Source organism: Ascidiella aspersa, chromosome 2, assembly GCF_963924565.1.
Source record: "Ascidiella aspersa chromosome 2, kaAscAspe10.2, whole genome shotgun sequence".
In the NCBI taxonomy this organism is placed as follows: Eukaryota; Metazoa; Chordata; class Ascidiacea; order Phlebobranchia; family Ascidiidae; genus Ascidiella; species Ascidiella aspersa.
The window spans coordinates 34,790,221-34,806,096 of record NC_139448.1 but is presented as its reverse complement, the minus strand read 5'-3'; the positions used below and the strand labels follow the sequence as shown (position 1 = coordinate 34,806,096).

General features: G+C 36.7%; 1 protein-coding gene across 1 annotated transcript in view; it reads right to left on the bottom strand.

Moving 5' to 3' along the window:
* LOC146165468 (DNA polymerase epsilon catalytic subunit A-like) overlaps positions 1-15,876 on the bottom strand; it is a 44,032-nt gene that overhangs the window by 2,659 nt on the left and 25,497 nt on the right. Inside the window, exons 26-43 of the mRNA XM_083382614.1 lie at positions 15,374-15,483; positions 14,716-14,926; positions 13,906-14,042; positions 13,256-13,353; positions 11,896-12,076; positions 11,286-11,418; positions 9,905-10,013; positions 9,373-9,493; positions 8,828-9,001; positions 8,229-8,374; positions 7,421-7,509; positions 5,795-5,929; positions 5,110-5,242; positions 4,170-4,344; positions 3,377-3,550; positions 2,915-2,990; positions 2,425-2,574; positions 1,147-1,381 (exon numbers count right to left, since the gene is read on the bottom strand). Coding sequence (XP_083238740.1) covers positions 1,147-1,381; positions 2,425-2,574; positions 2,915-2,990; positions 3,377-3,550; positions 4,170-4,344; positions 5,110-5,242; positions 5,795-5,929; positions 7,421-7,509; positions 8,229-8,374; positions 8,828-9,001; positions 9,373-9,493; positions 9,905-10,013; positions 11,286-11,418; positions 11,896-12,076; positions 13,256-13,353; positions 13,906-14,042; positions 14,716-14,926; positions 15,374-15,483 — 2,587 coding nt within the window. The remainder of the gene's footprint in view (positions 1-1,146; positions 1,382-2,424; positions 2,575-2,914; positions 2,991-3,376; positions 3,551-4,169; positions 4,345-5,109; positions 5,243-5,794; positions 5,930-7,420; positions 7,510-8,228; positions 8,375-8,827; positions 9,002-9,372; positions 9,494-9,904; positions 10,014-11,285; positions 11,419-11,895; positions 12,077-13,255; positions 13,354-13,905; positions 14,043-14,715; positions 14,927-15,373; positions 15,484-15,876) is intronic.

The window sequence follows — 15,876 nt, the reverse complement described above, 5'->3', positions numbered from 1 at the left end:
GGTATTTTGGTGGAAAAAATATTGTTATGGAAAATTCAATTGTGCATGAATGTTGTAGAAAATGCGGTTTGCAAGAATATAATATAAATGCAACAGATATAAAGCAATCAACGTGAAATCAGACTTAGGACTCGACAAGTTGGTTTATTTGCCGGATGCGGAATCCGGACTCGAGAAATACTATTTCGGACTCGAGTAAGACTATACGTAAGACTAGGCGAGCAGACCTTTTTTATGTGTTATCGTTTTTATCTTTACCCGTATTTTTACACTGATGGTGGCATGAGATATTGCCGAAACGTTTGCAAACAGCAAAATGTCGATTTTATCTAATATAAATGACTTTAGCATTTTTATGGAAATTATTTAAAAAAGCGTGTATTGTGTTCCAACGCTGTAGAGCAGTGATTCCGAAACTGTGTGCCGCGGCACACTAGCGTGCATCGAGTGATTGTCAAGTGTTCCGCGAAACTTTTTGTAATATCGGAAAATTAAAGAGAGTATTTATATTACCAATAGCCATACACTCAAGCATTTTAGACTTAAGTACGCACTGTTCATTACAAATTAATAATATCGAGACATATACATATAGTTTGTCGTGTGTTCAGGGCGATTTTAAACTTACTCTATTGTTGTTCTGTTAAAAGTATGCCGCGAAATATTTCAAATTTTTTTAGAGCGCCGTGAGTCAAAAAAGTGAGTCTTGCGATTTTTACCTTAACAGCTGGTTGCTCAATGCTCATGTCTGCTGTCACCAGCACCCCTTGGTGTTAAGAAACATAGTTTTAAACCGACTCTGCAGTCCGGTCTGCCACATTACAACATAACACACAAAGTCCTGACATGTAAAGACTCTTTGTATGCAAACAACTCAAATACTTTTTAACATGGGTTTAGTTTTTTAACAAAACTTTTCAAGATTCAAATCAATTCAAGGACACCCAAATATTTTTAAAGATTCAAAAAATTTGCAGCGAACCTGTAAAGTCCTGCGATTTTTACCTTGGGTCAGTGGTTCTCAGCCGGGGTGCCGCAGTGCCATTTTTTAATGCTCAAGGGTGTCGATAGGTATTTGAGAAGTTTAATCACACATAGCTCCCCAGTAAATACGTTTTTATCGTTAAGATAGCAGCCCAGACTCACCTCAGCAGCTGGTTGCTCATGTCTCCAGCCACCAGATCCTGGGAGTAGGTGACGATGTGCGGAGTGATGCTGGGATCACTCGGAACAGCGATCTTAGTCCTCTCCTCTGTGCTCATCTCGGAGGTGGAGGTGTCCAGCTGCGTCTGCGTGTGTCCTCTCTTCACCACTGGAGTGCTCCCGGGAGCCATGAGAAGACGCTCGTTGAGAGCTTCGCGGTGGAGGAGTGAGATGTAGCCTAGTGGATGCAGGAAGAAGAGAAAGGTAAGATCAAAGATTTGAAGAAGTTTAAATCTTAAAGCAGACATTTCACTGAAAGCCTGCTACATCGCTAAAATATTGGCTTATATACCTTTCCTGGTGACAACAACTGGTTAGAATAGTGGAAATATTTATAATAGTTAGCCATATTAGATTAAAGACTTTTAAAGATTAGTTTAAACTTTTAAGCTGATAGTTTGCGTGACGTTATATTTTGCCTGTAAGATTAAGCTATTTTTCTTTTAAATTTCGCGGTTTAGGAGAGATGTAGCCTGGTGGATGGAGGAAGAGGAAGAAAGATTAGATTAGATGACATTTCTTCTTATTTTAAACATCGATAGCAGTGGTCCTTGACCTATGGGTAATTTCTCCCAAAGGGGTAATTTTACAATTTTGAGGAGTTTTTTTGACAATGATATAGGACGCTATCTTTGAACCTTGAATAACAAAATGTTTTACCTAGCGTTCTTATCTTAAAATTTTTTAATTGCATTTGAACGCCGAATGTCAGGCCTTTCTAGTGCTGTTTAATCATTAATTGATCGCAAATTAACACATTATTTCTTTAAATAGGGATAATTAATCAAAGGTTAAGAATCACTAATCTACAGCTTTGTAAAGTCAGTATTTTGCGAAAGACAGACATTTCGGCAATTACAGACACAGGCCATATTCCATGTTATTACAGTTTCAAGCTTATTTTTTCTTTTTTAGGCAATATTTTCGTTGTTGGATATATTGCTAGACTAAAAAAAAAAGTTTATTTTACTTCGTTTAAATCTCGCGGTAAAGAAGATTGAAAATATAATTTTAAGCAGATAATTTGTAAAGGCGTTATACTTCGCTTATCAGGCTGCAAACACAGTTAAGGCTACATTTCTAGTTACGTTTTGCTTTGTTAGACACAGCTTAACCAATATTCGATACAGCGAAATTTGTTCTAAAGTCAGAGAGATTTTAAAATTCGAAAAATCCTGAAAATCTCAAGTAGCCAGCGTGAACCAAAAGCAAGACACCAACCTGCAATAATAAGTTCGAAATGATCTTGTATCTTGGCTTCTTTGGGGAGGTACTTCCCCACTGCGAAGTTCATCTCGACCGCCTCGTTCGCTGGGGGACTCATTGTGACGTCATTAACGCCCTCCCCCTGCGAACCGGTCGTTTCCTCTTCTGTGCAAGTAAAAACACAAGTTGGGCGTGAACAAAAAACACACGTCAAATTGTTAAAGATTGCCATATTCACCTTAACCGGATAGAAACAATCTATGGGTGCGACTAGTTAAACTATGCAAATAAAATTGTGGAATACAAGAAATTTTTTTGAAAGTCAAAAGTGGGTCATGCAAGCGTTGTATAAAAAGCTATTGTAATATTTTTATAAAATTCCGCAAACAAAAAAAAACACTTTTCATTTATATTAAATCAACCAATTGAAAAGTAATTTGGCTACACTCGTTCGTTTTAATTAAGTATTCCAAAAAATTTGCAATGTTATAACAGTTAAACAAACCTTTTGCTTCGCGTGGATTTTCCACTTTGATTCCACCATGGTTTGCCGAATCCAGCCATAGAAGATTAGCCCAACACTGCCATACGAAAACAATGATAAAAAATTAGTATACACATTTAAAGCTTATTCAAACTGGGGGAACTTTGTTAACGTTTTTGAACAGAATCGTTTATTGTGAAATTATTGTGAATCACTCAACAAAAATCCTAGTAGGAGTGCTTCACACTATTGATGAGTTTTAAGGGGGGGTAGCAAACTATAAAATTTAAACCTTTATTCTTTTAAAACGCACGTAAAAGTGGACAACTTTAGCTTTAAATCTTTCTAAGCCGAGTAATTTAAAAAAACACGCAATTTTATTGAAATACAGAAACAGTTTTATTTAAAACTAACGCGTGCATGTAAAACAAACAAAGAAACAAGGATCTGTCGTATTCCGAAGGTTTCGCGTTCGAATCTCACCTGGTCCACCTCCAGTACGATCGAGTGGAAAAGGTCTTTGCTGAGAATCGAGTTGATGACGTAATCAGAGTAGGAGATTGCGTCATTAACGCTTCGTTTGCGAGTAGAGATCAGCACTCGGGAAAAGTCGGCGTAGACGATCTTCGAACCAAGGCGCTTGAATTCGGCGATCAACTGAAGAAAGAAAACTTTTTTTATTAAAAAAAATATATTATTAAAATATATTACATTCAATTATTATTGTGTTATTATTTTATTATAGCAGGAATCTCATAGCGTTTTTCATAAAGGGCCGCATAACTAAAGGTTTCCGATCAGGCCAGACATGGCTTATTGATTAAACAAATATGCATATCGTGGTATTTTTCTCCGCAAAAAATAGTGAAGTATAAAATATGGCTAAATTTTATTATCTTTTGGTAGATTTAAATAATTATCCTGATCAAATAAACGACTTGTTTTTATCTTGCAAACTAAATATGTAAAAGTGAAGATATCTCCTCGCCCTTATGCACGTAATGACCACAAATTGTAGCAATATATTTCTCTATCAATAACTCGAGCTTGTAAATGACTGATTTTGACTCATACAAGAAAGTCTTAAGTATATTGTTTTAATCTTGTTACCCTTTTTCATGTTTTTATGATTTTGTAAAAAAGCTATATTAAACAAATTTAACGAAAAAAAAAATTCGTGGAAAGGAAAACAGGATTTTCTCAAAAGAAACACAATTTATTGCGAAAATTGGGATCTTTTAAAATCCCCAAATAAAAAAAGCGTCAAATCTCTCACCTGCAAGAAGAGCTTCTTCATCATGACCTGTAGAGTCCGGAAGAGCGCCGGATCATAGAAGAGGGAGGATCGGTTGCCAAGCCAACGGTAGAAGTTGTGCAGCTGGTTGTCGGCGAGCAAGTTCTTGTAGAGGGACACGTCACGAAGCCAGCCCTGGACCATTGATTTAAGGATCCTGAAAAAACAACAAGGACGTTTAAGGACTGAAGATCGTTTATTCGTAACTTTTTCTGGCTTTTGTGCAGAGTGATTTGCTCAATTGACCCCTATAGCAGCCTAGGCCTGGACCAGAGACTAAGGTTTAGTAAAAAGAAACCTTTAGCTCGCACTTTAATTTTCTAGTGTTTGGGCCACGACACAATAGCATATTTTGAGAGAAGCAAGAGTTCCTTAACTTTTTTAAAGATTGGTGTGGCCAGGGTTAGCCTAATTTTTTTGTCATCAAGTGCGTCACAAGTTACATAAAGTAACTTGTTTTCGAAACCTTTTTCCATTTTTTAAATGTTGCACCATGATTATAGTTAGGCCTGTATAAACCACCTAAAACTAGTTCACGTACACCCAAGGGGTCCACCGATCCCAGTTTAAGAACCCCGGTTCTAAACTGTGTACGGAAAAACATTTTAATTTAAACAGGCATACAGTACTTTTTACGAACAAGCATACAGGCAAGCATCTCGGACTTAAAAATATCGACATCTGATAACATGATTGTATTTACCTATTTTTTCCGTGCAGTCATAATTGTATGATTTTGTAAAAAAAGTGTCGCGAATTTTTGTTAATTTTTTATTGTGCTTTCTAATTTTTTTTAACCACTGATTTCGCGCCTTCAATTTCTTCCGAACAAAACTTTGCCGAATCCCCCGCAATTTTCCTTTGTTTCCAGCTTATCGAAATTTTGTTGGCAAAACTTTGTAGTGATAAAAAATGCAGCCACCTGAAAGTGTTGGAGCATAGAGCTGTGTCGTCGTAGCTCGCCAGTCCACTGACCGCTGAGTGACCGCCACTGACCATGTCCACTAAGGATGATTGTTGGATCACGTCGAAGCTAACTCCACTACTGGCAGCACCTTCACAATAACAATTTGGGTATTTTTACTAAATATGCTTGGCTTCAGGCATAGTATATGCTGAAAATACCAGTAAATGTGACATTATAAAGGCATCCTGGATAGGTAACCAAAACGTCGGATAGATAAGTAAATACCACAAGGGCGTATTTTCAGTATATATTATTTTTGGCAGGCTGCTGCCAACAATATATTTCAGCCTTTCTTTCGGCCATAGAAAATATGCACGTAAAACTATTTTACAATTTAATAGGAACAGTAAGTTGAAAACAGGCTTTCTGTGGTCTAAAGTGATTCAGCGAGTGAATCACAAACGTATTATTTTCATTGAGAGTCGATTATAATAAATCGTTTGAAAACTTACGTAGAACAAGTAGTTTGTACGAGTAGGGAGTACTGATTTTAATCTTGTTTTTGAGTTGTCATTGAACTGTTCCTCCCTATTTTAAATTGACAAAGATAATCTGCTTTTCAAACCTTTCGGGTAGAAATGCAAATTAGATGAGCGCGGCAAATCAACATTATTTTGCTTAAATTGTGTCAAGATAATACCTTCCATGTCGTTGACGTGGTGCGATTGTACGATTGTGTTGATAGCCAGGGACGAGAGTTCGATCTGGACGCAAACGCTCTGGTAGAAACCCGGGTTGTTGATGTCGATCGAAGCCCGCTCGCACTCGTCAGTACCTGAAGGTATATATGGTGTTTTAATGGTGGTGTAACACTGTTGGACTGGTACTTGAAGGTTAATATGGTGTTTTAACGGTGGCGTAGGACTTTTAGTACCTGAAGGTATATATGGTGTTTTAATGGTGGTGTAACACTGTTGGACTGGTACTTGAAGGTTAATATGGTGTTTTAACGGTGGCGTAGGACTTTTAGTACCTGAAGGTATATATGGTGTTTTAATGGTGGTGTAACACTGTTGGACTGGTACTTGAAGGTTAATATGGTGTTTTAACGGTGGCGTAGGACTTTTAGTACCTGAAGGTATATATGGTGTTTTAATGGTGGTGTAACACTGTTGGACTGGTACTTGAAGGTTAATATGGTGTTTTAACGGTGGCGTAGGACTTTTAGTACCTGAAGGTATATATGGTGTTTTAATGGTGGTGTAACACTGTTGGACTGGTACTTGAAGGTTAATATGGTGTTTTAACGGTGGCGTAGGACTTTTAGTACCTGGAGGTATATATGGTGTTTTAACTTGACGTAAACATGTTGGTACATGGAGGTTAATGTGGTGCTTTACCGGTGGCGCAAGACTCTCCTTGATTAAATGTGAAATTGGAAGTGTTTAGCCTGGCTAAATGGCATAATAGCTTAAGTCGATTTGACTTGAGCGCACTTAAGTCATTGCCTTTAATTATTTGACTTGACGTAAGTGTTTTGGGTAAAATGATATGGTGTGTTAAGGCTTTTGGCTAGTCTTTAGCAGGGTACATTAAAGGAATAAGACGCGTCGTTCCTCGATAGACATTGGAAGTGAAAACCTCTTTTTTGACACACTTTTCTTTAGGCGAATAAATTTATTTTTAAAAAATGACCTAATATCTATAGGTTTGAACACTTGTTAATTAAGCATATTTTGCTATTTGAAGGCAAACTATTTTAATATTCTTGTGTTATTTTGTCATTGACTCACTACTTAGTAACGAAAATTTGTCTAACGTCAATGCGCTTTACTCGTGTAAGTTACATAGAAATACAGAAACTCCTTTATCGTAAGTTCTTAACATGTACTAACTATATTTTTCTGGTGTATTTGTGAAAGTCATTGGTTTTCAACCGAGATGCCGTTTCTAACGCTCAAAGGTGTTAATTTAAGTCGTTTTAGATTCCAGTTTTTGTTTTATTGGTAAGCCTGTTAATACAATTTTTATGTACGATTGAAGCGCAACAAATCAAGACTGCTATTTTACATTGTGCACATAGTTAAAATGTGCTGTTCCAATTTAGTTTCATGTATAGTAAACCACCGTGAACTACTTTATTTAGGGTGCTGTGAGTGAAAAAAGTTTGGGACCACCGGTGTAAGTGTGGTTCAAAGAGAGCTGTTGAAAAGTAAAAAGATACCTATTTAATTTGCTCATAGCGCTCAAAATTAGTTCGTTTTGCAGTAGGAATTAACATAGAGGACCCTTAACAGCGGTCAACCGGACATTAACAAGCTCTCACCTAGTCTACTGTCATCTGCTTCTCTTCCACCAAGATCTGGTCTGTCGGTTGGCGAGCACCAAAGAAGGTGGTTGTGCTTCTGGAGATGCCTGCAGCCAATACAGGAGTTAACGTACTAATTTACATGCAAAAAAGACTGGCCGAGTCTCGTCAGACACCGCTACCCGATTTTAAGGATAAGAAATACAAACAGGTGTATATTCCGATTTTTTAAATGCATTAAATCATGCTTAAAATGTTATGTCCAAAGGTGGCGTTAATTATATACGGTAGAGAAATTATTGCATAAAATATTATCGGAAACCATCCTAGTAATGAAGCAGTAATAACGCTGGGACACAGGGGTTCTTGAAATATATTTTAACGCGCAGCCCCCAAAACTTTCTTAGGTTCGCCTGGACCAGGATCGGCATGAATTTTTCGAAATGACTACTTAAAACAGTTGGACTTAAAAAAAACCTGCTGTTTTCGGTCCAACGGATGTGAAACTGAAATGAAGTCAAAATATATTTAGGGAGAAGACGCCAAAGCATTTTTCAATTCAACTCTTGTCTTCTTTGGGCCTTTATAAAACAGTTGGACTTGGACCCCCTAAACTATTAAAAGTACCCCCCCCCCCCTCCCCCCTAAAACTATTAAAAGTACCCGGTCCACAGACCCCATTGTTAGAACCAAGTGAAAAAATTAAAGCCATAATTGACGATCTAGATATAACAATCAAGTAGTTAAGCTAAAAATCATTAATACTAAATGTATTTTGGTTTCGAATATAAAAAATTAAAAGTAAATCTTTCAATTTATTCCTCACCTTGTGAAGAAGAGATCAGCTCCGAAGAGCGCTGGATCCTTAGGGAGGTTGCCCACAGGGATGTGGAAGTATCTGCTGTACTCCAGCAGCTGAGGGATCACGAGGTCGCTGTTGAGGAAGTGCTGGAGCATCTCGAGAGCGGCATCCTAGAGGAAAAAGATGAAGTAATGAGGAAAAATTAATAACGTCCAAATTTTAAATATCTTATTTTCGGTTGGAAATTCCGTATAGTATTATATTTATAAATGAAGTTATAAACAATGATCCTGGAGAAAGAAGGCGAGGTGATGAGGAGGAAAGAAAATAATGAATTTTTAATTTTTTGTTTCGGCAAAACACTCATTTATTATAGTTTAATGTGAAAACAACTTAAATAATAATAATTTATAATAATGATTTTTTAACTTCACACAGACTTTAAAGCAGTGATTCCCAACATGTGTCCCAAACTGTGTTACTCTATTGTTGTTCTGTTAAAAGCGTGCCGCGAAATATTTCAGATTTTCTTAGTGTGCTGCAAGCTAAAAAAGTTTAAAAACCACTGCTTTAGAGTTTAGGAAGGCCTATTTAAAACAAAAATCCCAGAAAAAATAAAATACCCTTTGCCAATTGAGCTCGTCGACGAAGTTTGACATCTGCTTGTTGTGAACTAAAATAACCGGGAAGTCGTTGGCAATTGGAAGGTTGCTTCGTAGATGAGCCACGTCATAAGTAGATTGGTAAGCAACCAAGGTAGGCCCTCTACGCTCGTCCTTGTACGCCGTCAGGTACCTCTGCGCTCGCAAGAGGTTTACGTTAATGAGGGTTTTTTAAACTGGGGTCCATGGACCCCTTGGGGGTACGTGAACTAGTTTTAGGGGTTCCACGAAGTTAAAAATTAAGATAAAAGCGTTAAGGGTTATTTTTCATTTTTGGGGACCGTTGGCTGGATTAAATGTGCCAGTTCTGATTGAAGAGTTTTAAGATTCGCTTAATTACGTATCTGTTTGTTAAACTTCTAAATCCAATCCAAAACTTGCGCAATAGTTTTCATATTTATTAAAGAAGTTAACATTATTAAATTACTATAGACTGCTTGTTGGATTCGTCTCAAAAGTCCTTGTTAAAAGTGAACTCGCATCGGACGAGTTACTCTTACTCGCACCTGCAAGTTCCTGTACATCTGCCTCAGGTCGGTCTCAACCCGAACTTCGAAGGTGTACTCGGAGCTCGGGAGATCCCCTTCGCTGACACCTTCTTCGCTCAAGCATTTTTCTCGCTCGCTCCTGAGAAAGTAAAAAGTTTTAAAAAGAGTATGTTGGAAATGGGTGCGGGCAATTTACATTAGGGTAGTGCCTCACACGCTTTTTTTCTCCAAAAATATTTATTCCTCAAACAGGAAAATATATAAATTTTGGTGTGTAAAATTGAGGTGACAGCGTTTCGGTAAGCGACTCAACCGAAGGTGTGAAGTATGACGTATATCGTTCATTTTCTTTTGCACAAATTTTTGCATAATGAGAATAATTATGTTCAAAAGAAGAAGTTTTTTTAATGAGGCGGGATTTAGTTAAGCTTTACGTAAATAAATGTGTTCGACTTTTCTCCAAACATTTAGTGTGACCATAAACAAAATACTGTTTAGACACATGGTTATTCAACTAAGTATTGTTGTAAAATTAAAAACAATGACCAACTTGTAAACGTTGTTGAGGTTAGGCAGTCTGTTGGCCCTCACTCTATCCACAATGTACAACATGCATTTGTTTGAAGCAGCCACGAACGTTCCAACGATGTGCTTGTTGCCTGCAATACGGGTCCATTGAATTTGAATGTACACAAGACTTTTAACCCATTGTTACGCGACAGTAGGAATCGAAAAACGTCAAAACAATAAACATAGCCAGAAAGTTACACTGCTTGGGCAATATTAGACAAAATTTGAACCTTGCAAAGTGGCACTGTCGATGAAATGTCCGGTACTTGACAGTTTATTCTGATACTGCTGCCCAATATTTTGGACATAAAGGAAAAAAAATTGAAAGGTTCAAAAGCACTTTTTTCCAGGTTACTATAGGTCTAAATATGCTCGCGCTAAGAAATTTAGTTAACTCCAGTTGTTAACCTATTGGATAAATTTATCTCTCAAATTACAATTAGGATATATTTATCTCTTAAAGTTACACTGCTTGGGCTAAATTTTACATTCACATAGTTTGAATTTAGATAACTGGCAATGTCGAACATGGATGTCCGGTATGCCATTTTATCCCGATATTGATACCAGATATTTTGGACAAAAAGTAAAAAAATTAAAACATTTAAAGGTATATTTTTCAGGTTACTGTAGGCTAAAGTTTGCTCAATAAATTTATTTACCATTGCAGTTACCCTACAAAAAAAAAAAAATAATAATAATAATAACAAATATATATATATATATTTAAAAAAAAAATATATATATCCTTCAAGGTAGAATGACTGTGTTGGATTACAAAAGATAAAATTTTTTACTTTTAAGTTGGTATCAGACTGGCACCGATATCACCCTAGTTTTAGACGATGCAAACTGAATATGGAAAAAAGACAATATCTCCTCGCCCTAATGCACGTTAATGACGACAATGACTTCGAATGGTTGCAAAACAGTATAGACTTTCTTGTCTCAGTCAAAATAAGTCACTATAGGTTCTAGTTTATAAAAGAGAAATATATTTCGCCAATCACGGCATCATCAAAATGAATTTCATTTGAATTAAGAGACTGATGATGCCGTGATTGGCGAAATGTATTTCTCTTATTTAACTAGAACCTATTGTGACTGATTTTGACTAAGACAAGAAAATCTATACTATTTAGTTTTAGACGAGTACTGATTAAAACTTTGTATCGGGTATCGGCTACGATCCGATACTATCGGACATGCCTAGGGTCGATTACTGAAAAATGGCAATATTTAATTATTTATGGCGAATTTGATTGTTCGATGCTTTTTCCAAGTAATTCCACTCGAAACCGCAGTACGTCATGTTTGATGACGTCACACATAGCGTGCATAGCTCGCATGACGTCACTCGCCTGTGAAGTGGTGGTAGATGTAGATGTGTCGCATCTTGCCAGACTCCAGGTACGAATGACCTGACATCGAACGGAACTGGAGTTGTTCCATCCCGAATGTGTCAGTGTCGGTCCCGGCTAGTTGACGACTCGCCTTTATTAAAATGTTTATTTTAGGATTTTAGTAGACATTTAAACAGAAGTTGAATACTCGCGGACTGTTTGCTTAAGGCCTACTGGTTGCCGACCACGGCTCTAAAGCCTGACAAGGCCGAATTTTACTTTTTTCTTGATTTTAATTATTAATAAACAGAAAAATTAAACTAGGTCGTTCGGTTATTGTGCCCATTAGTTTAAAATCATATCTAGGTTTAATTTGGAAACTGTATGAATCTTTATTTATTTTTAACATATAGTCACCTGGAAACACTAAGTTAAATAACAAGTTATTCGAAACGTCCTTAAAATGATAACTACAACCTCCCCAACCGTTATGCTTAATAACTATTCAAATTCTTTTAGAGAAATTTAAGTTTTTTTTAAAGTATTTTCAATATTCAAACAACAATTTCAAGACATTCAAATAATTTGAAAGGTGGAAAGACATAAAAGTTGGTGTCCATTATTTCACCTGTCGCTTGACTGTCCATAGGCACCCCAGCTCAACAATGAGTCTGAGTTGAAGAGGAACTTGCAATTCGTAGACAGCCACAACATCAGGGTGGGAAAGCTCTGTGCGAATCGAACACAAGTGACGTTGGTAGTCCGACTCCGGGATCTGGTACTCGTACAAGTTCAGCACCTGGGCCGCCCTGTGACGTAACAATGGCGGTAAATTTGTATCATAACAAATTCTGGTCAGATAAGGCGATGGACATAACAACAACGGTTTAGACCCAATTAATGCGCATGAAAGCAAATAACTTTGACTCAGAAATCTGGTAATAGTTTAACTTTAGCACCTTAGCCGCTCGGTGACGTAACAATGGCGGTAAATTCGAATCACAACAAATCCTATGCAGTTAAGGAGAAGGTCATAACAATGTTTTAGACCAGTGGTTCTCAACCGCCGGTCCGCGTCAACTTTTCTGCCGGTCCGCCAAATATATTGTAATTTTATATCTCAATTGCAAAATACAAGATGTTAGAAGCTCGTCCACCAAATTAAGAACTTCGCCATTTCCGTAATTTGCAGCATTGTGACGTAACATAAAGTTAATTGTCTACTTTGGACTTACCGTACGTTTCAATGCTCAGTGCTGTGCCCAACTGTTTATAAGTAGGCTGCTACACGTCGTTGAAGTCTTCTACTTTAAGATAGTTGTATGTGAAAAACTTTCGTATACCACGTATGATATCAGAAAGACAGCAGAAAATTGCTAATTTAATTGAAGTTTTCTTTGCTTTTAAGTTGCATACTTTTGTCGTAATTAAATTTTGGGTTGATTTTGATTTTTAAAGGTCCACTGGTCCGCAAAATTCTTTTTGAAATTTCACCAGTCCGTAAGCTAAAAAAGGTTGAGAACCACTGTTTTAGAGCTCATTAATGCGCAGTAAAGCAAAGGATTTCGACTCCGGAATCTGGTACTCGTATAAGTTCAGCACCTGGGCCGCTCTGTGACGTAACAATGGCGGTAGATTTACCAAACAACAAGTTTAATTTTGCAACTAGGCTTGGGTATATAGAAAATATATTTTGATACGTAAAAACCCTTTAGGCCTTTTTTAGAGCTTTGATAAAAAGTAAAAAGTAAAAATTTAATATTTATCTTAAGGTTGGATAAGAAGAACAAATTAAAACTGTATCCATAATTACATAATAAATGACGCTTAATTAATAGCAACCACTTCCTTCCAATGGCTAAAACTAAAAAAACAATAAAAATGCAAATTATAGTTAACAGGAAATCATAAAAACGTTTCAAGGTTGTATATTATACAAAATAATATCGCCGCATACGTCATCAATGACGTCATGTTCTGATATTTACCTGGGAAGCAACCTGTTCACCTTCCTCCAGGCAACATTGGGTCCTCCATCTTGCTTTGGGACTTTTTGATTGACGTAGAATACGCGCGGCACGTTCACCTGCAAATATAACGTGTTAGAAAAAGGAAAAAGGTGCACGACATTGTTAAAAACAAAAAATGCGAGACAAGTTATTCTATTTATAGATTTGCTCTAAGCTTTACTGAGATCATTGTCATTATCGCAAACTAAACTTCAGTATAAACTGTAGGACTTAACGGAAAAAATGTGTAAATAAGCATATTAGACAGGCTTTTATAGAAGACCCAAGTGTTGAACCCTTATTCACCCATAATCGCAAAAAAATCCTAACCGGGCTTGTATTACACCACCTATTATGTTTGTCTATTTATATACCTTATCATAGAGGGGATAATTGAGTGTTATAAACTGGACTAAACAAAGGTGCAACTTGGCTAAATTAGGAGAAAAACAAATTGAATTTAAACCACCTCTTAAACTTATTAATATATGAAAAAATATAGTGGTAAAATATAAAAAACACAAAGGGGCATACTATTTAAAGTTTGGTAAAATAACTGTTTTTTACCACTTACAAGATTTTTTCCTAGTTAGAACAACCTAACTCACTCAAAATGTCCTTCAACTGACCTTGAGCGTGTGCAGCTCGGATCCGATGAGAGCAAAGACCTTGAAGCAGCCGGGCTCATCCGTTTGAGTGACCTGTACGACCTCCCACGCTGAATTGAAGACCGCGTGTGCTCGCTGACGCAGGAAGCCGCCGAGTCCTGGGGGAGGTTGTGGTAGGTAAATTTAACTCTTCAATAGATAATTCAACTGTGTGCATTTTTACAAATCTAAGCCAGCCATTTTAAAACTGTGTGACGCGGTACGCTAGTGTACCTAGAGAGATTTCCAGGGGTGTCGTGTGACTTTTTGTAATTAAGCAATTTTAACTATTCGTATTACTCTGAACAAACAAGCAAACATGCGAAAACCTCTTACTTAACCAGAAACCCATCCCTAACTTTTTTCATTATTAATTCCAAACTCAACCCAATTGCTGCAATCCCTTCCACCACCCATCCATAACCCTAAAAGAGGAAAACAGACCTGTGTAAAAAACAGCGGCGTCCAAATGGTGATGCTCAAACTACGCCACTCAAACGTCGATATTAAAAACGGCAACGCGGCCTATCGTCCTATATATATATATATATTGATTTAGGTGTTCTTTATTTAGGACTCGTTCGGACAGGCTTAGGTTTTACTCTAGTTCTTATTCCATTGTACAGACTACTGCGTATTTGGTTTTATTGTGTCTTTGGTCCTAATAGTATAGTATTATAGATAAGTCCGCTATACATATTATTGTTTTAAAGCTCCTATTGCGTGCTCCACTTTTTCTATTTTAGCACCTTCATAACAAACGGCCTTCTAAGACAATTAATCCCAACTTACCAGTAGTGGCCGGCAATCTTTGCATCCCCACGTGCCCATCCAAGCGTGACGCGTCTCCGGACTTCCGGTTATGACGTTGTCGCCGCTGGATGTCCCACTTGCGCTTGTGGAAGTCGATCCAGGATTGTCGCTCCTCCCTAGAACCGCTGAACAGGTGCGCGGGGGAAGGGGGAATCCCCAGGGTCTCTTGCCACGACTGGGTCAACTCTTTCTCCTTTTTTTCGGGGTATAAAATAATTTTTTTTCAAATAATTTAGAAAAAAGCGGTTGCACATGGTCTTCCGCCATGAGTTTTATTCTTTTTAGGGTGAAAAAATAGTATTTTTTTCGATAAATTATTACATTTATCAAATATTGAAATGTGTTATTTACTTAAAATATGAAAATGGGGTCTTCTCTCAGGAGGGGATTGTGTTTTTCTTAAAAATTGACATATTTTTTTAAATGTGTATTTTTTCTCTAAAATTTTGATAAAATGGTTTTAATTTCATATTCTAAAAATGATGAAAATTCAGTTTTAAATATTTTAGTTAAATAAAATGAAATGTCCTATAAATTTAAAAACATAACTTTAAGATTAGATAATAAAAACGACTATTGGCACATAAGTGCTATAAGTAAACAGCAGAAAAACTTTAATAAAAAGGGCCGTTATAACAAACACCTGTTCTTCTGTCTTTCTCCTCTTTGCTGACGTCACAACGGATCGATTGTGATTGGCTGGGGATTCCCCGGGTACAATGTTTTCGATGTCGGCAATGTCGTCGTCTGTAGAAAATAAAAAAGGGGCGTAGCGAAATGTAATGGCAACTAACGTTTCTAACTTTTGTTCGGATTTTAGAACATTGGATGAAAAAAAAAAAAAAAAAAAAAAAAAAAACGATTTCTATTCACAAATTAACACAATTGTTTATGAAATCGAAATGTTCGACTTAAATGTTTTCCACTTGTCAGTTTTATTGTTATAAGTAGGGCGAATATTTTTTCAACCCAAACAATAGGAAATTTTGACAAATTTTGACGTGAAAATAATTTATTTTGACAAAATTTTGACCTGTTAGAAATACATTGAGTTAAATAACCTAGGCGTCGTTAATCACGCGTTTTTTATACTGTATATTGCTCTAATATAGATATACTACGGTTAAAATGACTTTGAAT